This window comes from Symphodus melops (genome assembly GCF_947650265.1).
Source record: "Symphodus melops genome assembly, chromosome: 11".
NCBI lineage: Eukaryota > Metazoa > Chordata > Actinopteri > Labriformes > Labridae > Symphodus > Symphodus melops.
In genome coordinates, this window is record NC_136701.1 from 23142853 (window position 1) to 23164781 (window position 21929).

General features: G+C 41.1%; 1 protein-coding gene across 5 annotated transcripts in view; it reads right to left on the reverse strand.

The window, feature by feature from the left end:
• ncam1a (neural cell adhesion molecule 1a) overlaps positions 1-21929 on the reverse strand; it is a 261066-nt gene that overhangs the window by 66144 nt on the left and 172993 nt on the right. For all 5 annotated transcript variants that reach the window (XM_079356703.1, XM_079356704.1, XM_079356705.1 and 2 more), the window contains exons 2-8: positions 19365-19439; positions 17596-17805; positions 16440-16583; positions 10380-10517; positions 9983-10100; positions 6010-6170; positions 4562-4704 (exon numbers count right to left, since the gene is read on the reverse strand). In XM_079356703.1, the coding sequence (XP_079212829.1) occupies positions 4562-4704; positions 6010-6170; positions 9983-10100; positions 10380-10517; positions 16440-16583; positions 17596-17805; positions 19365-19439 (989 nt within the window). The remainder of the gene's footprint in view (positions 1-4561; positions 4705-6009; positions 6171-9982; positions 10101-10379; positions 10518-16439; positions 16584-17595; positions 17806-19364; positions 19440-21929) is intronic.

The following is a 21929-nucleotide window of genomic DNA, read 5'->3' on the forward strand; positions in this document are numbered from 1 at the left end:
GAACTAAGGAAAACAGGGCGCTAGAAATAATTACAAGAGAGCCATTAGCCGTATCTGGGGACTTAGTTTTTCTAATCAGCAGCTTTCTCATCCTGGCATTCTGTGTTTTGATTAACTCATTCATTAATGTACAGAACATTGTACCATCCATTAGCTCGTATATACAGATGCATCTTATCACATGGTATCGAATGACAAATGGTGCTAATTTCTAAAGAACCTCTCCATCTTATTGAAATCCCTTCTGAGGAGGTGATACAATGTTAATATCAGCTTTACTTTATACAAGACCAGGGAGAAGTGAAATTCAAAAAGCCCCGACTCCTCTTGTCATTTCTCATTATGAATATGTCTGTTCCTCTTGTGGCCTGGCCGCTCTGATGTCGGACACGAACGTGAAAGGAAGGCAGAGCGTGGCAAACTGAAACGCAGCGATGATGAATGACCATCCGATGAAAATTAGTGACAGCTATTACCAAATGATCAGCGGGATTTTCTGATTACAGACGCATTTAATCAAAATTGATCTGACAGTGATAGATAGGAAAGAGAGCGACGGTGACAGGCTGTGAATGAGAGGAAGAAAAAAAAAGGAGATAGTGGATGACAACTGCAAGTGGGGACAAGCAATTTGTGTGTTGCAGGTGGAAGATAGGATTTAGAAGCACACAAAACAGCCGTGAATGCACCGTGCTGTGTCAATGCTTCCTGTGATTGGCAGTCATAAATGGCACAGTTAATGGGAAAAAAACTAGAGACTACCATACAGGAGCTATTTAAAATGTATAAACCCCTCTTACACAAATGTGGGTAGAAGAACAGTCAAACACTCAACTGGAATACGGAATTAAAAATAAGTCTTACTATTGGAACAACCTTCCTAATCAACATTAAAAATCAAGGTTTGTCCTTCAGGAAAAAAAACCGAGAAGAAAAGCCATGATGTCATTCAATGTAAGTCAAACACCAAAGTGTAAATGTAAGATAACTTCAGCACACTACTGAAAATCCTGTCAAATCTTTTTTTGTGTGCTTTTCTTTGTATGAAACCATGATGGAGACAGGCCAAGAGAAAACTCTTTGCATTTACTTCATCTTTTAGCATCTGGTAGCTGGAGAGTTCCCTTGAGCAAGGCACCGAACCCCGAACAGCTCTTGTGCACTCCTTATGTACTAATGTGTAGCAGCCCCACTCTGCCATCTCTCCACTCATGCATGTCCACACATCGTGTTTGTGAATATGTGTATTTTCACCTCAGGGATTAAAAATTAAGTTACAAAAAGAAATAATAATAATAATGTTTAATCCATGGGGACTGTTTTATGAGCTCCATGGAGCATGAGACTTCAATGGAAGGAGTAGACTGTCATTTTAGTTCAGGATAACAACATTTAAATACAATGTAGATATTAACAAACACAGTTTAGTTCAGTTTAACAAATCTTATTTATGACAGAAAAATAGAAAGCAGGGTGTGTATGTTCACTTCTGATGATCTGTACAGTGTGTCCTGATATGTCGATGATATAATCAATGATAAACTTGAAATGTAATTGCTGGTTATGATGTTAAGCTGGAAGGACTGTCACACTGAGGATCCAAACATGGATGATAACACGTCTGCTCTCTGAACTAAAAAGTATGGTTGACTTTAAACACATGTTTTCCCTTGATGGAATAACAGCTAACATTGATTTTAGCTCACTAAAGAAGTGCACTGTCATGATGTGGTCTGTTTTAGTTTGGTTTTTCAGAGTTTAGATTTGTGTTAGTTCTCATTTTTCTCTCTGGTGTCGTTTCCCACGTGTGTCTTTTCTAGTTTAGTCTTCAGTGTTTCGTGTGTTGTTTTGTATGCTTGTCTGTCTTTATGTTCTGCTGTGTTTTGTTTCATTCTTGGGTTCTGTGTCTCTTCAGTGTTTCATGATTCAGTTAGTAGTTTTCCTCAGTGTTTCTTTGTATTTTCTTCCTGCCTGTGTGTGTGTGTGTGTGTGTGTGTGTGTGTGTGTGTGTGTGTGTGTGTGTGTGTGTGTGTGTGTGAGTGAGAGAGATTCCTCTCACTGTCTTCACCTGTGGCATTAGTCTCACCTGTGTTTGATTGCCCCTGTGTCTATTTAGTCTCACTGTCCCTTCCCTCTTGTGCTCAGATCATTGCCCTGTGTTGCTGTTAGCTGTCAGTCGTCTGTGGCTCTTTGATGTTTTTTTGTTTCTTTTTAAATGTTTTTCTTCACCTTTTTTTGCTCACAATAAAAAGTTTTTCTTTATTCTGCAATTGGGTCCAGTTTCCTGTTTGAATCATTCATGGCTTGTGCTGAGTTTAGTGAAATGACATCATCAGACCTATAAATAACATAGCTGTAAGCTAGCTAGCTAGCAAGATAAACAGAGAGATTTCAGGCTTCTTCTTTTCAAACGTCCCTCCTGATCTCCTGATGAATTTGAGCGTTAAAGTCTTAGATGAGTGCAATTCTCATGACCTAAATGATGCACTTTGAATTTATGCAAACACATTTGGAAAAGTTTGTTCATATTGTTGTCTGTTGACTCTGAGAACAAGTACGATGTGTCCACTTTAACCCTGCGTTTGGACAGACCTTAACAAGAGACGCCTGAGAGGGCAAAGCATGACGTAGCATATTTCTGTTTGCCTGAATTTCATTATTGAGTCAGTTCCACATGCTGTACATTGTCCTGCTGCTGTAAATACTAAGAGGGTAAAAATAGTTTGAGATAAGCCACAGGGCCCGGCTGTTTCAACACGGGACACCTTGTTGGTTCAGGTCTTTACGTGGACTTTGACGATGAAAAGTGTGGCATTAAATTCATCAAAATCCATTTGAACAAAGCTGCTAGAGAAGATAGCTGACCTTCCGGTTTGATGATGTTATCCAAAAATGTCGAACGGCTCATTTCACAGTGATGTGTTTGATGTTAAACAACGCTCTACATGGCAGCTTGAATTCATCACAAACAGCACCAGCTGATCACAGCTGCACAGAGCGCTGAGGTAAAGTAGGCCAGTTTGGCCCAAATATTGTGCAACTCAGTCTCTTCCTGTCCCGTGGGAAATACAAGGACAGGTGCTTTCACAGCATTTACTGTGCACGTCTCCAAGAATAGAACACCTGTTGTGACACGCATATATCAGTTTGGCCCAATCATAATACTTCCCTGCGGCAGGTAGCAATTTTTAGCAACGGTAGCGGTCTGTAACCTAGAGTACGGAATGCCTTTAAAGAAAAAGGAGATACACAGTACACAACTTTTAACATGAGGTGTTTTGGTATTCCTGCAGTTTTAGTGCAAGCTGATGCTCCAACATACAGTGCAAGTTTTTTTTATTTTTTATACCTGGATCCAGAAACCGGCTCAAGGCAGCAAGGTAATTATCTTAACAGTGTGCATTCACAGCAGAAAATGATCCCTCTGAAGTGACTAATCCATCTACTCCTCACATGGCGCATGTTGTCAGAAGAGACCGTTAAGATGGATTTCTCAAAATTATACCGTTTTAATGAACAGATAAGAGCATAACAATAGACTCTGGATGAGATTCTCTCTTCAGCCGAGCGACTGCCAACACACTGTGACCAGTGTTAGGGGGAAGACGCACAAGGATGGTATTCATAGCACACATGCCTAAGAAGTCTTTTACAGTATTCTGTAGGCAGCACTTTAATCCAGTGTTATCTCTGCTGCTCCTGAAGGACACAAGGAGAAAAACTAGGATATATATACCAGAGCGTGACAAAGAGGCAGAACCCGTATGTGGTTTTATGTGCAAAGACTTCCTTACTCTTTTATCATGTCCAGCCTGAGAAAAAGTGCAGACTCATTTTTAAAGTGTATAATCACAGAAATGTGTCAGAGCAGCACAAGTGTAAGCATTGCACACATCTGTTTATGAGATAGAAGGAGACTCCCGGCAGGAGGTGTTTACACTGCCATCACCAAGCTTCATCACTGAAATCACTCTGGACGTAGCTTTAACCGAGTCTCAGTTTATTTTTTTTCCTGAGAAGTCAACATATTTATTTTACAAAGACGTTCCCCTTTTAAATGCTAATAAAGAATATGAAGTGAAGTGTTCCATAAACTCTGAGCCACACAGGGCAATGGCAACTGCCTGGAAGTTGTTTTTTATGGCAGTCTGCTGGTGCCCCCTCCAGTATTGCTGATGAAAACATGCAGAGCAGGGCTAAATCAAATACATGGACTTTGGAAACATTAGAAAGCAAAATTCATTGTAATGTTCGTTTGGTATTTTGATGGGCGTGTAATCCATCATGAAAAAGCAGAAATATTTCATGAAGTTCTGTGGAACACAAAAGTTAGATGTTTGAAATGTCTGTTGAATAAATGTACTAACAGCATAAAGAGACTACTTCCAGATGAAGCAGCCTGCGTAAACTTGTGCTGATATTGAATGATGCTGAGAGTGGTTTTAAGGCCGTCATGCCTTTCATCCACATTCTAAAAGTCTATATTTCTTTCAATGGTTCGACTGTTTGAAGGTTCATTCACCACTTTTATTATTAACACAAAAAAAACAAAACACTCTACCTGTTCTCCTTCAGTGAACACCCTGTTTTCAAAACTCCAGGAGATGGTGGGTGTGGGGTCGCCTGAAGCCTCGCAGGTCAGGGTGACCTGATCGTCAAACTCTGAGGCAGTCTGGTTATTCAGGTAGGTAATCTTGGGTTGCACTATAAAACAAGACACAACATTACAATTGCAGCATGGCTCGTTTACAGCTGACACTTATTAATCGGATGCTTTCAGGCCTGTTGATGACTGTAATTTAACTAATTAGTTCTATGTTGGCTCTATTTCGTAGAACCGACTGATTAATATCTATGATAATAGATAATATCAGTTGATATTAACATATCCAGGATCTTATGCGGTATCGACTAATGTTGTCCCCTAGATTTATTCACCAGTTATAAATCATTTAATTTGACTATAATAGGATGACACTAGTAGTTCTCTTTCACCAGCAGAGGGCGCTATATGGATTACAACAAACATCACCCTCCAAAGTGTCAAGCGGTGAAGCACGTACCTGTTCGGTTACTTTCCAGTTGAGTATCCACCTTGTCTACATTATATATCTTTTCCACAAGTGTTTGATAACTGCATTTGAGGTTTCAACTGGATTATTCATATCTATCTCTACAAATAAAATATAGATCGGATGATATCACAGTATCAGATTTCTACCCAATACTGATAGCTGTATCGGCCCCAAAAATGATATCTCGGTCGGGCCCTACAATTTAGGTCTCTACCAATGTTTGAGGACACACAGCTCAATTCTCAAAAGCTGGATGTTTGACCTACTTGAGCAGATGGCTGGTTGTTTAAAACCAGTACAGGTATAGTGTAGAGTGGATTTTAATCAGAGCTTTTTTTTGTTGCTAATAAACTTTATCCTGCAGCTGGAGAAATGGTGATGACTGTATTGGCGTTAGAGAGCAGTAAAAACACAATTAGCTTAAGCCACAGCAGAGCTGTTGCAGAGGTGGCTTATGATTCTCTGTGTTATCCTGCAACATGAATCAAATCTTCACCATCGAGCATAGCCATTTGATCCATTTTCTAAACATTATCATTAGCGCAAGTTTAAATAGCTGTTCCATATTGTTAGCATGGATGAAGTAGACGCGTACAGACAGGCTTCATTAGCGTTGTGGTTTCATACCCCATTGACCCATAATAGAGCTGCGAGCACACGATTACATAAGGCTGCTGTACATTTCCTCATGAAGAGAAACTCTAGTGTGATATCCTTCAATGTCCTTCGGGGTGGCTTAATTACTTTTCAATAGGACACGCTGTCTTTAAAGCCTATGCTTTACGCTGTGTAACCCTGCACCCGGCCACTGGATCAGCCGTGGTGGCGCGCACAGCAAGTGTCAATAAGTACAAAAGGAAAAGGCCAGAGACAGAGAAAAAGACCCACAGCGGTTACACTGAGCTATCATAGGAGAACAGAGTTATTCTCTTACCAAACACGTTCAGGCTGACTTCCTCTGCTTTCTCTCCTGCCTTGTTCTTGGCGATGCAAGTGTAATCTCCTTCGTCCACTTTCTTGACGTCTTTTATTAACAATTCTGAACCATCCTCGTTCAGGCTGTACTTATCGCCCGTCTCCAGGACGATGTTGTTACTGTATGAGAGGGGGAAAAAATAAGGAAAAGACAAGGGAGGGTTAGAATCGGAAATGTTTGCTTTTACATCTTGAGGAGCTGAGGAGGAGTTTTTTTTTTATCTCAGGAGGAAACTAGCTGGCACACAACAAAGACTGGGAAACCCAAAAAGCTGCCCGTTGCTTGTGTGTCGTAGCTCTCCTTCAGCCCTTACAAATCTGTGTTTTAAGAGAGGCCATGCACCAATTCGATTATAATGTGTTCTTTTACGTTCTTAGAAGCTGAGGCTTCACAAGAGGTTGGATTCCTGTTTGAGGAGAATTAGGTATTTGTATGCCTCAAACTGCAGCTTTCCTGAAGCATTTTGCAGTCAGTGAATGACAAATCACAAACAGAGCTTTACCCGTCTGTTTTTCCAATGCCTTACCCATCTGTCCTCCCTTCAACCTCCCTGCTTCTCTCAAATCTCTCTGAAAAGCACGGCGTGTCCCTGAACGTCTCACACTGGTTTTACTGTATCGACGACAGCTGTGAGAAGCATCAGGGTGTTCATTGCTCTTATTTGCTCATGTCCCGGCAAAAAAAAGAAGCTTCTTTTGCACAGCGTTGGTGCTGCTGCACGACAGCCCTACATTATGCACCATGAATATGTAAGCGCACTAAGTCAACAGCTTCATAAGGAGAAATGATAAGTGGTTGGTATTTGTCAAACTGGAGAGGTGATCAAATATCCCCCAACTTACACTGAAGAAAGTTGGTTGAGATTTATTAATCGAGCAATGCAAAATCCATCACACGGTTTGTGTTGAGTCATTACTCTCTTCCTAGTTAGCTTGCATCTATACGGTTGATAAAGCCGGTGACACTCTTGATTTATTTCGAGGTTATTGTTGGACACCAATTCCAGGTTAGGAACTTGTTTATCTTCTTATCTTCCCTCGATTAATGTCAGTGATATTAAAAAAACATTACTTGTAGCAGTGAGGAGGTTTGTCTCGAGATTCAGGCTCAAAATATTGGTTATTATTTATCCTGCCAAAGATCATCTGTTCGAGAGAGATGCACCACTATGATTGTGATTCCACTCTTTTTAAATTAGCCGCGCAGGTTTCTTGTCTGGTGAAATTATAAGGCGTTGAAGTGCGATTGTATTGCTTATCAGAATGTCCACATAAGTCAGAAATGAAGACCTAAAGTGTTCATACAAAGAACCTGTATGCATAACACCAACTCTCCAATCAACAAAATGACAGTATACTTTTTTTAAATGGCTAAACTACAGAGCGTTCATGTTCTGCTAACGGGCAGCCTCTGGCAGTCGTGTGAATCATGACTATTGTGTGTGAGGAACAGAGGTGGGCATGTTGTGACATCAGTTTCGAGTCTCTAAACCTTGTACATCAGATCTCAGAGTGGGTGTATGAATCATCTGAGTGAGTAACTTTAACAATGGCCAGTGGCACCGACAAATCCCTCCGTCCTGAAGGGGCTACCATTAAGCCCTTGTGTTGTTGTTGTTATTTGGTAAGTTTGGAGAAGATGTGCAAGTTACCCTGACTGTTGTTATTTTAGTGAGACACACAAACTTTTAGTTTTGCTGTTGAATTTGTTTTTCCATCATCATAAGCTGATTTGACAATATGGAGTTTTACCTAAATAGGTATAAGGTAACTAAGTCCATAACTGAAATGTTGTTCAGTAAATATTATTGATAGACAGGCAAACTGAAAATAACTTTACTGTATTTTATTGTGAGCAAAAGTACTGTGAGCGAATACTAATGGTCCTTAGATGCCCCATTTACATTTTTCAGAAATGCAAATGTAAAAAAAAAAATCAGATCTTACTTTTTGATGTGGGTAAGTTCCACATCATATTTTTAATCCTACGATTGGATTTGTACATTTTAAATCCAAGCATCTTTGCTATGTCTGTGCCAAATTGAAACTCACAGGCAGCTTGTGAAACCAGGTGCACATCCACTTCAGAATAAAATATGCACAAGTGCCTACTATTTAACCAGAGAGAAAAACGCTACGGCATCTAAAGAGTGTGAGCCGAGTGGAAACCTGCCTAATAACACTCATCAGAGCTGTTCTTGCACTTGTTACAGTGATGCACATATAAATACATGTAAATCTCATCATTTCACCCACACAACTACTTGAAGGCAAGGCCATGCAAATCCATATTTATGCCCTATTTACAAACACTTCACAGCACATATGGAGTCCTGCAAACATAGAGGAGTGCAGCATCTCCACAACGGGACAATTGTTACATCTCATTTATTTCAGACATGATCAGTAGGCTCAATTTATTGGAGGGCAAAAAAAAAAAAAAAAAGCTACCAGCTCCAGTGGATTAGTTCTGAACCTGAACATGCAATTTGCACTTGTTTTGAAGTACCCTTTCAAAGGGTTTGTTTGGCGCACTTCTAAATTTACATTTTTAATGAGCACATAAAAAAAATTATGTATCAGGTTTAAGGAACCACGTTTACTCGTCCTATTTTAGGATGAAAAATTGGCAACAGATTGGCCAGCTATTTGAGCATCATGCTGATCTTCCGAATCAATCATTTGTATACAGTATCCTCGCCGCTGAGGTGGAGGTCGGAGCAGACCATGTGTGAATGAGGGCAGCAGTAGTTGTGGGGACGACACAGTGAGATATTGGTTGCTGGGCGTCGGGGTGGTAGTGGTTTAAGAAGTCGACTCTCAGCAATCATGAGATGTCTGATATTTGCCAAAAGAAACCCAGAAACCTTGTTTTTACATGTTGATGAGAGAAAGACTGATCAGACTAATTCACTGTTCTATCCTTCGAGTGTCTGCACATTGCCATCGTCACTGTGTCCAGCAGCTGGAGACAGAGGGCAGAGATAGCCCAACAACTTCAGTGAGAAACTGTCCACCTGATTAATACGCATCCCTGTGACACGGTCAATAGAGTGCATCCTGTTCCTGAAGGGCACAGTCCCACCCTTACACAAGTGTCATTGATAAAGCAACACCCGCTCCTGCACGAAAGATAAACCTCAGGTTCTTAGATTACGAAGGTGTGTAACGAAGTGAAGTGACCGGGACTTAACTGCAACCATTACTTTAACTTCTCTAAATGCCTTAGGAAGGAAAACCCAAAGAGACGAGCCTTTAGTAAAGGAAGCAAACCCCACTTTATCACTACACACAGACATTTGTTGAGAACTCTTTTCTACTTTTAAGTTTAAACTTAAAAAACTTAATTTGCAGTTTTAGGTAAACAGTGAAGATAACACTGAGGATTGGACTCATGTATGATACCCGAGTGATCATAAATCTGTAACAGAGGCCTGGCTGCTTTTAAAAAAACATCATTAGAGATGTTATATCATGTTTCAGGATTTAGGATTTTTTTTCTGGGAACATTTTCTTCATGTAAAATTTAAGCATGAAAGAAAAATGCAGCTTGAGTTACAGTATTGGATCTACAGCTTTACACTGGATAACATATGATGACATCCATACAGACTGATGCACGTGGCCTCTCTGTTCGTAGGATCTAACTGTGCAACGGGAGGGAAATAGGGGCTTAGATGTCATAACAAGTGTTTGCTTTTGTGCGTTTATCATCATGTCTGACGATGATCTGCATCATCTTTGTTCACGTTATCTCATCAAGCTGCTCTCACCTGCTCTGCAGATTACAGAACAAAATGTGTAAGGTCTTTGATACTCTCCATACTTTGATTTATGCTTTCAGTGGTTTGGGGGGAAATTACTCAGGTAAGTATTTATGACAGCTCAGATGCTACTCGATAGATATGCTAAAGACAGCAGTGATGACGTACTGTGCCCAGGTGACGGTGGGTTCAGGGAAGCCGTCTGCGTCGCAGGCCAACAGAGCCGTGCTTCCGATGTCCGCCGTAGCATTGACGTCTAACAGCCTGGGACGGATGGTGGGAAGAACTGAAAAAGAGACATGACAACAGTTTGGATCAAGATGTGTAAAAAGCCCCCTGAAGAGACTGTATAACATATCTGAGGAGGTTCACTGTAAACCTGAACTCATGTGGTGTTTACGGGTTTATAACCATCACCGCCATGATGGTTTGAAAAAAGGAGCAGAGCAGAAGTTTTTACATATTTCAGGGTGAACAGCCTAAAATGTTGAGTAACTTTTTACCCTTTTGATCAAGAGGTCGGGCGGAGAGCAGGAGGTGAAAGTGAAAGAGACACAGTACTCACCGTTAACTACGACCTTGATCATCCTAAAGTCGATCTCTCCTCTGGCCATGACGCGAGCCTCGCAGTTGTACATGCCCTCATCTGTCTTCTTGATGCCGCGTATCTGCAGGTGGCCATTATCCAAGATCTTGAATCGCACTGAAACACAAATGGCAAACAGAGGAAGGTTATTCATCAGGCGCCGTATTCAAGATACACAAGGTGTTCATTTTAAATCTGGACTGCGTGGACTGTTAATAACGGATTCATTATGTGCTCTATATGCTTTTTTGTCAACCTTTGTAAATGGTCTGTAACCTTTGCAAAGAATGTTTCAAATAATAAAACTATCTAATCTAAAACAAGGCAACAAGAAGCTTAATTGAAGTGTGAAATCAACTTTGATTATGCCCTTCTGTTTTTTCAAAAAAAAATAAAATCTCACAGTGCACTTAAAATCAGGGAGAGGCTCAAGAGCATGATTTATAAAACTGGAATACTTCAGTTAAATTCTCAGACAGGAAGCTGGAGCCAGAGTAAAAACGTCTAATTATCCCCGGTAATCAAGCGAGTGGTCGGAAGAACGCGGCGAGCCCTGCATGACACCGTGGCCACTCCAGACGTATTTCAGCCGTGTTTAACAAGCGTCATAGAGCCTGACAAAGTGTTGCACCTATAATTAAAGCAGCCATAAACACACAGCAACAGAGCGCGGCGTCTTAACTGAAAGCAGGTGTTGTTTCTCACACGTTTCAGGAGATCTGGGTCGTTCTTGTTTTTTCGTTCTTTATGGTTCCAAAATGAGGAAAACGGAGAAAAACCCCACATTTCTCTGTAACATCTGACCAGCAGAGGCGTACTTTAAAAGTGCCTCCCTTCAAAGTCGTAAACGGCTATTTATAGTTTTCTGTTCGGTGTTACTTTTACAGGCAGGCTCATTCTCTTATTGGGGATGGGAGTCTAATGTAACATGTTCAATATGCATGCTAATGAGCAGGTACCAGACGTGTGTTCCTATCGCCCATGATGTGCTATAGACTGGAATAGGGATGATGTATTTTTGTAGGCCAACCCGAAAGTATCTTCGCAATGGGTTTGTGGGATTGTGGGATGTGGGATTTTTCCATCGGATTTTGGATTCCACAAATAATCTCTCAGCGTTTAGACATCATATCGATGCTACTTTCAAGTCTGAACAGAACTTCGTGCATCACTGTAAACTGACATTACGAGGATTAAAATAGCTTTTTTATCCGTTTCAACTGGATGTGTTGCGTGGCTTCCGTTTTTAGTTCATTACCAAACTACTTTAATCTATCGCTATCGTTCCAAAAAATGCCTCGCTAATTGAACCAGAATCTGAGGTCTACCTGTTGAAATATCTGTCCCCCCTCTGACACCACTTAACCTTGTCGTAGGGAGAGGACAGAAATCTGACCCGGGGCCTGAATCATTACATGAACCAACGACTCAGCAGCAGCACGCCAAGCTGACGCCGGTTGGCTGATTCGACTTAACCTCGAGACGTCTATCCATATTCCACTCAGGCTCCAGCGTTAATGTCAGACATCTTTGTTTCTTCTTGGAGTGCATATTAATCAGTAGCTGTAGGGCAACTCATATTTATAATTCCTAAACACTAAAATAGGAATCCATATAATGCAGCCTGTTATTATAGTACTAGTAAGAGGTGTTATTTACAGTTCGTGCCTGAAGAAGGAATACGAGGACGACTGAATGAATCTTTCTCTAACATTCCACATGTGCCAGCTCTGCAGCGCTGCCTCACATCCACCCTGGCGTGTTCCCAATCCTATCACCTGGGCACAGGCCAAGCAGCAGGCACACTTTCAAAACAATGCTAAAAAATGTTGATCTACTCATGGAAGGACAGTGCACACTGGTATGAACCAACCAACCAACACGTAAAGCAGTTCAAATTAGTTCCACCTCTGCTGGCTCTTTTACAATGAGGACTTTAACTCCTGAAACTGATACAGGTATCTGCTAAATGATGCATAGGCTTTCATGCTTGGCCTGGTTTAGCATCCTGGCTGAGCAGCCAATAGGAAGGCAGCGTCGGGAGGAAGGACATCGGTAAAGTGTGTACACCTGAGTTCATCTCGAGTCAGCTTATTTGTCTCACTTCCAACCTCAGCTCCCCCCCCGTCTGTCCTCCTCCCAGACCTCGTCCACCAGCTGGGTTTGGTTTAGTTTGCACAACACTATACTCATCCATCATGCACACAATAATTATGATTGTTCTAACTTTAGTTTACAATAAATCCACTTCCTTTAAACAGTATTTCCTGTGCCTGTGCCTTCTTCGTCGTCACATACTTGGAGCCAGTTTGTGACAAATGGGGGCTCTGTCCCTGGTTATTTGGTTCTGTAGGTCTCCGGTCTTCGTGACCATTCTTTAGCTTTATTAAGTTTTAGTTTCACAGAAATGTCAAAATATTTTATTTCAGACTTTGGCGTGGGCTCAGGGTAGTTTTCAAACAGAAGAGAAAGCGTTCCGTTCCATTAACCAGCTGTTCATTCACGATACATTGACACGTTTGACAACATTTTGATGGGAACATTTACAACGCAGCGTGCAGCGTATGGTGAGGTCAACTTCTGCTCTCAGGACGATTACATAAGCAGTTTTCAGTTTTCACTGTCAGCTGCAATTAGTGGTTTTTCCAGTGAAAAACACATTCCTTGACCAGCCTCCAAGAATAAAGGCGGGCTTAGCACAACACTGTGGCGACTGCAAGCTCTCCAGCGGTCGCCAAAGGAGGGGTGACTGCGAGGTTAAAATAGGCGCAGGCCAAGTGTAAAACAAAGGCAGCAGAGGAACGTTGGAGTTGAACTCTCTGAGGTGAAGCTGCTCTGAACTCTTGTTTCCTTCTGCAGCTTTAGTTGTTGCCAGAGTAAATAATTCATGAAATAACACACACACACACACACACACACACACACACACACACATAAAATATATACTACCATTAAGGCCCCTCCACATGTTAGTGAAAAGAAAAAAAAAAGTGAAAATGGTATCTGGTTATCCAACATGTTGTGGCAAGTTAAAATATACATCCTAATCTTTCTCCTGATTTCTACAACACATTTTATTTACAACAGCTGATTAAGAGAAGATTTAAAAAGAGTGACTCGTTAGTCTAAAAAAACAAATGTTGAAGTTGTTAGCGTTAAGGCTGCCTTGACATTTTAAGTTTACTAATTTAGGATAATAACAGAACTTTATATCAGAGTTAAACCAGCTTCATGCTTGGACAAACCGGGATGTGAACCAGGGACATATATGCTTTAAAACATTTTAAAGGAGTAATCTTTATAAGTCTGAAAACTGTCTTGATGAAGTAAAAACAGTACTGAGATATCTCCAGTACCTTCCAGTGTAACTGACAATGAATGATAAGTCATCATGACTCATCGTTTGCACAACGGCTCCTTACATTTATTCAAACGGTCTACACAACTGAACCACTACGGCTAAGCCAAATGTTGGAGGAGGAAGTGAACAATCCACCTCTACAGTGTTTGTGTGTGTGTCGTACGCTGAAATCCTCACAGTTTCTCAGCTTTAATTACTTTAGTTCTGATCGTCACATAACAAAGCTCCAAAATCATTTTTACCGGCACTAACTTTTCAGAACAAAAGAGAACGCCACTAAAAAATGAAGATTGGGATGCAGGGGTGTCTGACAAGTTTCTATAGACCTTTCAGAGCTTTTGTTGGGTTTGGGTTTGTTTTTTATTCCTGCTGTGACCATGACTCACTATGAGAATCCATTGTGCAGCTGTAAATTGAAGCTGATTACAGCTTTAGTGCTCTGGAGCTGCAGCAAGATGCAAACTTTTCAAAACCTCCCTCCAAGCCTCAAATTGCTGAAGGCAATTCTCTCTGATGTCGGGATTCTTCTCTGAGTACCTTTAATAGTACAGATACGACAGTGAAAGTTGGAAATCCTACGGGGAGGGGGACTACACTCAAAACGAGAATGACCAAAACCACTCATACACCACTGTTCAAAGGTTTGGGGATTGCCTGCCACAAAAAAACCTGATTCTGTGCTGTGAGGTGGCTGACAGGACTACTTGATGTCTTTGAGTGGTCTGTGGTGCTTTAATGTCCTACTCATAATAAGTGGACATAGTGTTTGAAGGGTGGATGAAAAACTCTATTTTTAGTATGCGAGCACAAATGCTGTTCAAAAGAGACAAGGATACCTTTTAGCAACCTTTCAATGAGAATGCAAGGAGAGACAATTGGACGCGACGTGCCAATATCTGCAGATTTAATCATGAAACGTTTGCTAGGTCAGTTTCAAGCGCACAATAACACATAGAAAGCGGGACAGAGTGGTTATAATCAGAATGACGGAGAAAGAGGTTTTAGTGTTACCACTATTTAAAAAAAGAAAGAAGCTCAGCTGAACAAAGAACGGATGAACAAATCACAGCTTAAACACATTTATCAGACTGCAAAGTAGTCCAAAGAAAGAAAGTCAGATTCCTGTGATATTCTGGGCCTGACTGTAAACCCTTTCATGGAGCAGTGTGAGTTTTCATCAGTGCCTATTCTTTTTTTTTAGTCCCTAATAGATTAAATTAAAACATTTGGGGCCTGGATATAAATGTGTGTTCTATGTAAGAGTTGCCATTTTTGAACTTTACAGGTTACTCCAAGCTTCTGACTGGTCATCATTTTGTCAGGAAGGAACGCTGGCCTGAGGCTTCTCCCTCATTGGTTTGTCCACAGTTTCCCACTGGGCGCAACTTTCTTCACCCCAGGCACTTAACTTTCATTGGTAGCAAATTTGGTACGTTCTAATGATTTTTCCTCGAATGTGTCAATATTATTGACATTCACTCTGCCCTAATTACACGAGTACAGATGCTTAAGTGTCCCTCCTGCCCGTCAGATAATCGAGTCTTAATGACACAACTGTAGCGTAGCAGACTATAGAGATGTTAAGAAACTATAATCGTCTCTTAACTTAAAAAAAACGACCTGAAAGTCAATTGGCATCATGTGTTAGCATGGAGCTGAGGAGTTAAAATGTTACGACCCGGTCCGTCTGTGAGACCAGGCGCCACTGGTAGTGGTGTATTTGCTTCTAAAAAGCTAGTTTCTGCTTCTTTTATTAATCTGGAAGTTCAACATGTTTAAACCAAAATCTACAGTGAGGCATGTGTTTTATTACAACGGTCAACGTCTGTGGAACAGTTAATCTGGAGACCTGAGGGCACCTGCCTTTTACTCTAGCTTTAAACTGACTCTCCTTTTATCTCAATTACTTTTTATTAAATTTTTAACCTCCTGTGTTTCCTCATTGAGAATTGATGATAGCGTTTCCTCGGTCCGTCAGTACCTGTTTTTATCTCGTCATGTTACCTTAGTTTTTGAAGTGTGGGGTGGGGGAGGTCGTCTTGTTGTAGCTGTTTGAGTTCTCGTAAAATCACTTTGTGTTACATCTTTGTATGAAAAGTGCTATGCAAATAAAGTTTGATTGCTTGATTGATTAAAGATAAAATGGTGTCAGGAAGACTTTGGTCGAGCCGTTCACAAATAAAATAAAATGACAAAGTGACAGGGTATTGGACTTGACTGCATCTTTATCTACTCTGTAAAAGCAGTAGCACATATATAGTCTTTGCCATTTCTGCTCTTTTTGGGGCTTCAGTTGGTGATATTTTCAGCCTCCAGAGTATTTCTCCCTTTCTCTCTTTTAGGGTAATTTTAGGACCAATCTGCCCTCGGATATCTTTACTGGTGACAGAATCCACTCCTCGCTAGGCCAGAAAATACAATTTCCATGTTCAAGTATCGTCTATGAAGTCAAAAACTTCCCTGCTGAACATGCATGGCTTTGTTCATAGATGATGGGCAGCATGAGAAGGAGAAGAGGAAAAGTGTGGCAAATCGATTGGAGAGGCTGAATTGGCAGACAGCACCAGCAGGAAGGTGAGGTTACTGCTCGAGGAGTCAGAGAGATGAGATGGGAAGGCTGGTTGGAGGTGAGAAAGTAGTTCAAGCATTGGAACATTTTTCAATTTGAATTGGCTCACCGTCTTTGGCAGCCTGGATCTTGGCGCCCTTATGCTTCCAAATGATGGTGGGCGGCGGCGAGCTGATCACATCGCACACGAGATCGGCGTCGTCACCTTCATTGAACTCCTGTGGGCTGGGAGCGTCCTGGAAAGTGATCTTTTCTGCAGGGACATGTGAAAAACACATACATCACGCAATTAAAGATATCTCAACTATTAGTCTGTCACTTCTGAAGGTGAAAATTCATTGCTTTAAAAAGATCTTACAGTTGATTGGTGGTGCAACGAGCCACCATATGGTTTAACGTCTGCCTCTCTACAGAACGTTTAGTTTGGATTGGATAAAATCACAGATGGTGTGTGAAGTAAGTTCAGGTAAATACAGGTCAAAGAAGCTTTGCTTGCATTCAGAACTACATTAGGACTACTGAAAAACACATCATCCCCAGTTCCAGTCAAGCTGAAACATGTGGGGCCATATTGGGAAGCCCATATATGGCTTCCATGGAGGCCCTGCATGTGTTATTGGTTGATAAGGGGCCCTTGATTTGATCCATACAAGGTCAATATGGTAAGCATTAAACTGCCACAGCGGCCCATAAGCCTATTAAAACCAGTCTAGGATGTGTTGGCTTTGATTATTTCACTTTGACATACTGGGGTTACTGGTGTCATTATACAAGTGTTTATTTCAACACAGCTCAGCCTCAGGTAAACCCAAAAACATCCCAAACACTCAGGTAAAAATGAATCCAAAGTTACTTTGTGATCCAAGAACCCTCTTGATCAACTGCATCCACATAGATTATTATATTACATGAATGTTTCTGTATTTTTCATTCTTTAATATCTCAATTGTAGTTGATGACAAAGCTTTCCTGCAACAACATAACCCTCGCAGAAGCATTTGCATTATTCCAACCCATGGCTCTTTTTTTGGTGTGAAAATGCAGAATGCTGTTCAAAAAGTCTTAAGATCTTGAGCTTCTTAAAACACAGCCGAAAATAAACCGGAGGATATATTAATGATGAGCTTGGAGTTTTAATGAAGACTTTGTTGTCTTGGATTAAAGAGTAGAACTTTATGTTCATCCGCTGTTTAAATCTACTTTGAAAACCAACATTATTCACTAAAACCTCAAGTCTTAAAAAAACAAAAAAAAACAACACTTACGAAAGATCTTGACTTGGACCGTGGCCTGGGCCTCCTTTTCCCCGTTCTTTGCCACGCACTTGTAGATTCCGGCACTGTCCACGTTGGCGTGGTAGATGGTGAGGGTTGACGTGGTTTCATCGCTGCGGCTCACAAACATGTCTGGCCTGTTGGGGAGGATCTTCTCTCCGCTGGGGGCGAACCAGTCGATGTCTTTAGCATCTCCCACCACTAAAACACAAAATATGAAGCATGAGAGATGCAGGCGAGAAATCTGCAAGGATCACAGCTGCAATAAAAGAAATCACAGTATTTAAATGTTAAAATGTTTAGTTTCTTCCTGCTTCTAAAGAAATGTGATTGACTCAAAACCCCAGCGTTACTGTATAATCAAACGCTATTAGCATCCATTTAGGGTTCATTTTCAGCTCATACATGGATTGAAGATCCGGTGCCATTATTTTTTAAATATATAGAACATCAGAGATGAGTAACTACTCTAATTTGTTTAGGCAGACTCCATGATTGCGTGATAAACATCAAGTAAGCAGAAAAAAAATTAAAGATCAGAGGAAAAGATCTTCACTGACAATTACTAAATCAAAACATTCCCGGAGTGAAAATGAGTCGGGAACATTATTTCTACTTCAAAAACATCCTTCCTCCCTCAGTGTTTATTCTCAAAACCAAAGAAACGTACAAAGTCGAACTAAAGGGGAGCTATATGAGTCATTTCTGTTTTCTCAGTAGAACAGTGGATTATTTATTAGCAGGCAATTCTTACTAAAGCTAAATCAAACCTTTTCAACATCATTCATGTTTTATAAGACATTTTGACATTCTTTTCATGTGTGGGATTTGAATTCAAGTTTAATGTGCGTACTCCCTCATAGAACTAAAAAAGTGTCAAGGTTTTATATTCGACATGCAGACAGATTGACAATATATTCATCTGATTTATTTTCACTGAAACTCTTCCAAAAAAGTGAAGTATCAACAGGTGAGGAGCTACAGTGGGCTTCTTACTGTTCTAGTTTAAAGGTCCCTTTGTTGACAAAAACAAAACATTCTTTCTTTAAGTGGTTTCCATCCACACAGTGAAGATTTACTTGGTGAGGTCATACGGTATTCAACTCTGAGATATGTACAACATCCCAAATACAATATTGAATGTCCCTGAAAAAGAGAAAAGCTGTATCTCTCTCACACTGTTACAAACATGATCAACATGTTAGAAAAATGCGCAAAGAAAAAAAAAAAAAAGGGATTTGGGGTATAGGATTTTTTGGAGCCCTATATCAGCACTCATGAATGTCCAATCAGAAAACTTACTGTGGTGTAACAAAGTACAAAAGATTGTATAATGTAGCTGATTAACCTATAGGTGGTGAACACCACCTTTACCTCAGACAATCTGATGGGTGTACATGCATAATCAATACTGAAGAAAGACTGTAAGAGTAAGAGTGTAAGACCTCTCTTTCATTATCTCTGCAGGCTGCGTCTCTCGCCCACCTCTGCTAAGCCCTCATCTTTACCTGCCTCTGATCTCCACTTCCCACCACCTCCTCAGAATACACTGCTCCATCAATTCACCCCTGCCTCCTCTTCTGTCTTTCTTTAAGCTTAACTTCTAATGAGAGTATATTGGATCGCAAACATTCTCATTATTCCAACTGGCTTGTAATCCCATTCATCTAATGATCTCTATTAAAGCCTGCGTTTCTACAGCAGGAGGTGACATTTGAATCAAGCTGCGTAATGTGACATTTGTTTGAGATTCATCTTACCTTCGCAGAGGAAAAATTTGGACTCTCCCACGCTGATCTCTCCTTGTGACGGGGTGATTTGCACCTGGATGGCAGCTAGGAAAAGAGACAAGAAGACAGAACAAAGCACACATTAGCCTCTGGTTGGAGAGTGATGAACGCTGACACGGGGGGCAGAGCACAAACATGTGCGCCTCAAAATCAAATTGCTTGCCTGCTGAAAACACCCAGCATATTTGAAAAAAAAAAAACCCTCTGTGAATGAAAACTCTGGGATGAGATTTTCATGCTCACTAGAGTGCAACATCTCCATATGCAGAAGGTCTTGGGGGTCCTGAATTTCTACAAGTATCTTGTTGAGCTGCGGCATCACTTGATGGGTGTGTATTGCGAATAGAAGGCAAACTAGAAACATGAAAGTGTACATTTTTCATATTGCTGGTGGCTTATGTAAAAATACAATGACTGTGTTGTAAACCCTCAAATATGTTTCTCAGCTGTGGTCAAGTGATTATAAAACTGTACAAGCCCAAGAAGACACTGACAGCTAGCGTGCAGTTAAGGTTGAGCAAACGTAGGGACATAGAGAGCTGAAATCCTGATACCACTTCCTGCTTAGCTGAACATGATCTGTGTTTTTTTAAGATTGATTGTGTGAGCCAGCTGTTCGCTTCCTTGTGAACACGGCTCCGACAACAACACAGCCAGTGGCCCTCGTGTTTCGTACTCACTGTCGACTGTCACGAATCAGAGATACATTCAAACAGGATATTTCATCTCGGCTGTATTTATGTTCTTCCTTTAAACCAAATCCCTGGGCTTAATATGGGACGTCTGACATGTTGTTAGTTTTGGTTTTTAGACGTGTGTGTGTGTGTGTGTGTGTGTGTGTGTGTGTGTATCTCAACACACTGCACACTCCTTGCTCGATCATTTTATGTGGATGGCGACTTTTGTCGGCAGTTTCAGCTCATGTACAAGAAACTACAGCTTTTGCTACCATGAACTACTGACCCTCTGACAATCAACTGTCTCACTCTTTACACGGCAGGAGCATTGAGTCGTCACATCATGACAGTGTTACCCAGACAGAAGAAGAAGCAGCAACATAGCAGAAGACTAGCAACCACTGGTCAAATGTTCTGAATCAACAATAGAGATATATTTCGGTTGTCACTTTCAATTAGTTCTGGATGAGATGATGGTCATTCTTAGCAGCATATTCAGTCTCAATGTGGAAAGATTTACTGTATTTAGAGGTTTAATGTAAGCCACCTGACTGAGCCATCGCAGGGGGGTTCTGATTTAGAGGGCATAAAGCCGTAATTCAAAGGAAATCCTTTTCCTTAGTCTCTAATGCACTTCATCTATGAGCTACGGCTAAAGCTAAAGTGACACAGATGAGATTGGGAAGAGTGCAGAGAAACACCTGGTGTTTGTTCCTTCCTGCACGCTGATAAAAAATAAAAAATAAAAATCTCTTACAGGCTTCATGAAAAGTGCTCTAATTTTCAAAAGGTTTGATCAGGAAGTCAGCACTCGCACGTGCACACCAGACTGGACTGGAGATGTGATGATTTTTGGATATGATATGGTTTAATTAGAGAGATATGTGGCAGGAGAGTGAAGAGCAGACTGCAGGGCCAGGAACACAGCTAAATCGTGGTCCGGCATTCGACAGAGAGATCCTGCTGAGCATTGAGCGTGTCGCTTCTTCACACATATGACTGAGTCCCTCTCAGCCCAATTCTCACCAGGAGATTCATGGGAACGGTTAGGACTCACTTCTCAAAATCAGGCAGCCAAATCGCAGCATAACACAACACAATAAGACATTGCTGCTAAATGCGAAAATCTCATTGCTGGAGAAAAACAGCCGTGACTAAGAAGAGCCAGTCACAGCGGTGGCCTTGGTTGTTCTTTTCCCCCCTACACACTGGATATTGTGAGAAGCCATCACCATTATGCTGAGAAGCCAAAGCACAAACAGAATACTGAGCCGACGAGAGGGTAAACAGCACCTTGAGCTGCGTAGATGTGAACAATAAGCTTTTGTGTGAACTGCGTATAGAGTGTCGCCACGTTGAGTAGTTAAAAGTAGTCAAACGTGTTGACTATGTCGAGCCCTTGTTGAACATTTTTAATCCTTTTTACGCAAAATGATAGTGTTCAGAAACACGAACGCAAAGATACAACTGAGCCACACTACTTCAACCTTTGCTGCTGAGAGACAGCACAACAATGATGTAAGAAAAAGTCAACTTTTGTTCAAGGCATATGGAGGAGTTTTTATGTGCCGGCGGCATATTTCAGAAACGACGATTTACAGTGAAGAAACAGCCTCTGTATACATTTTCCACATGACATACTTAAAATGAAAGATGCTTTCGACTATTAAAGGAAAGCGGAAGAAACACTCTCTGTACACGTGCAACTATATCAGCAGAGTTAAGGTGACCCACTTTGTTGTTGTCCACAGGGGGGCGCCAAAGTCAACACAAACTGAATGTAGGGATGCTGTTTTAGTGCAGTGGTTCGAGTGCGTACACCATATTCAGTGTGGCTCAGTTGGTAGAGTCGGTTGTC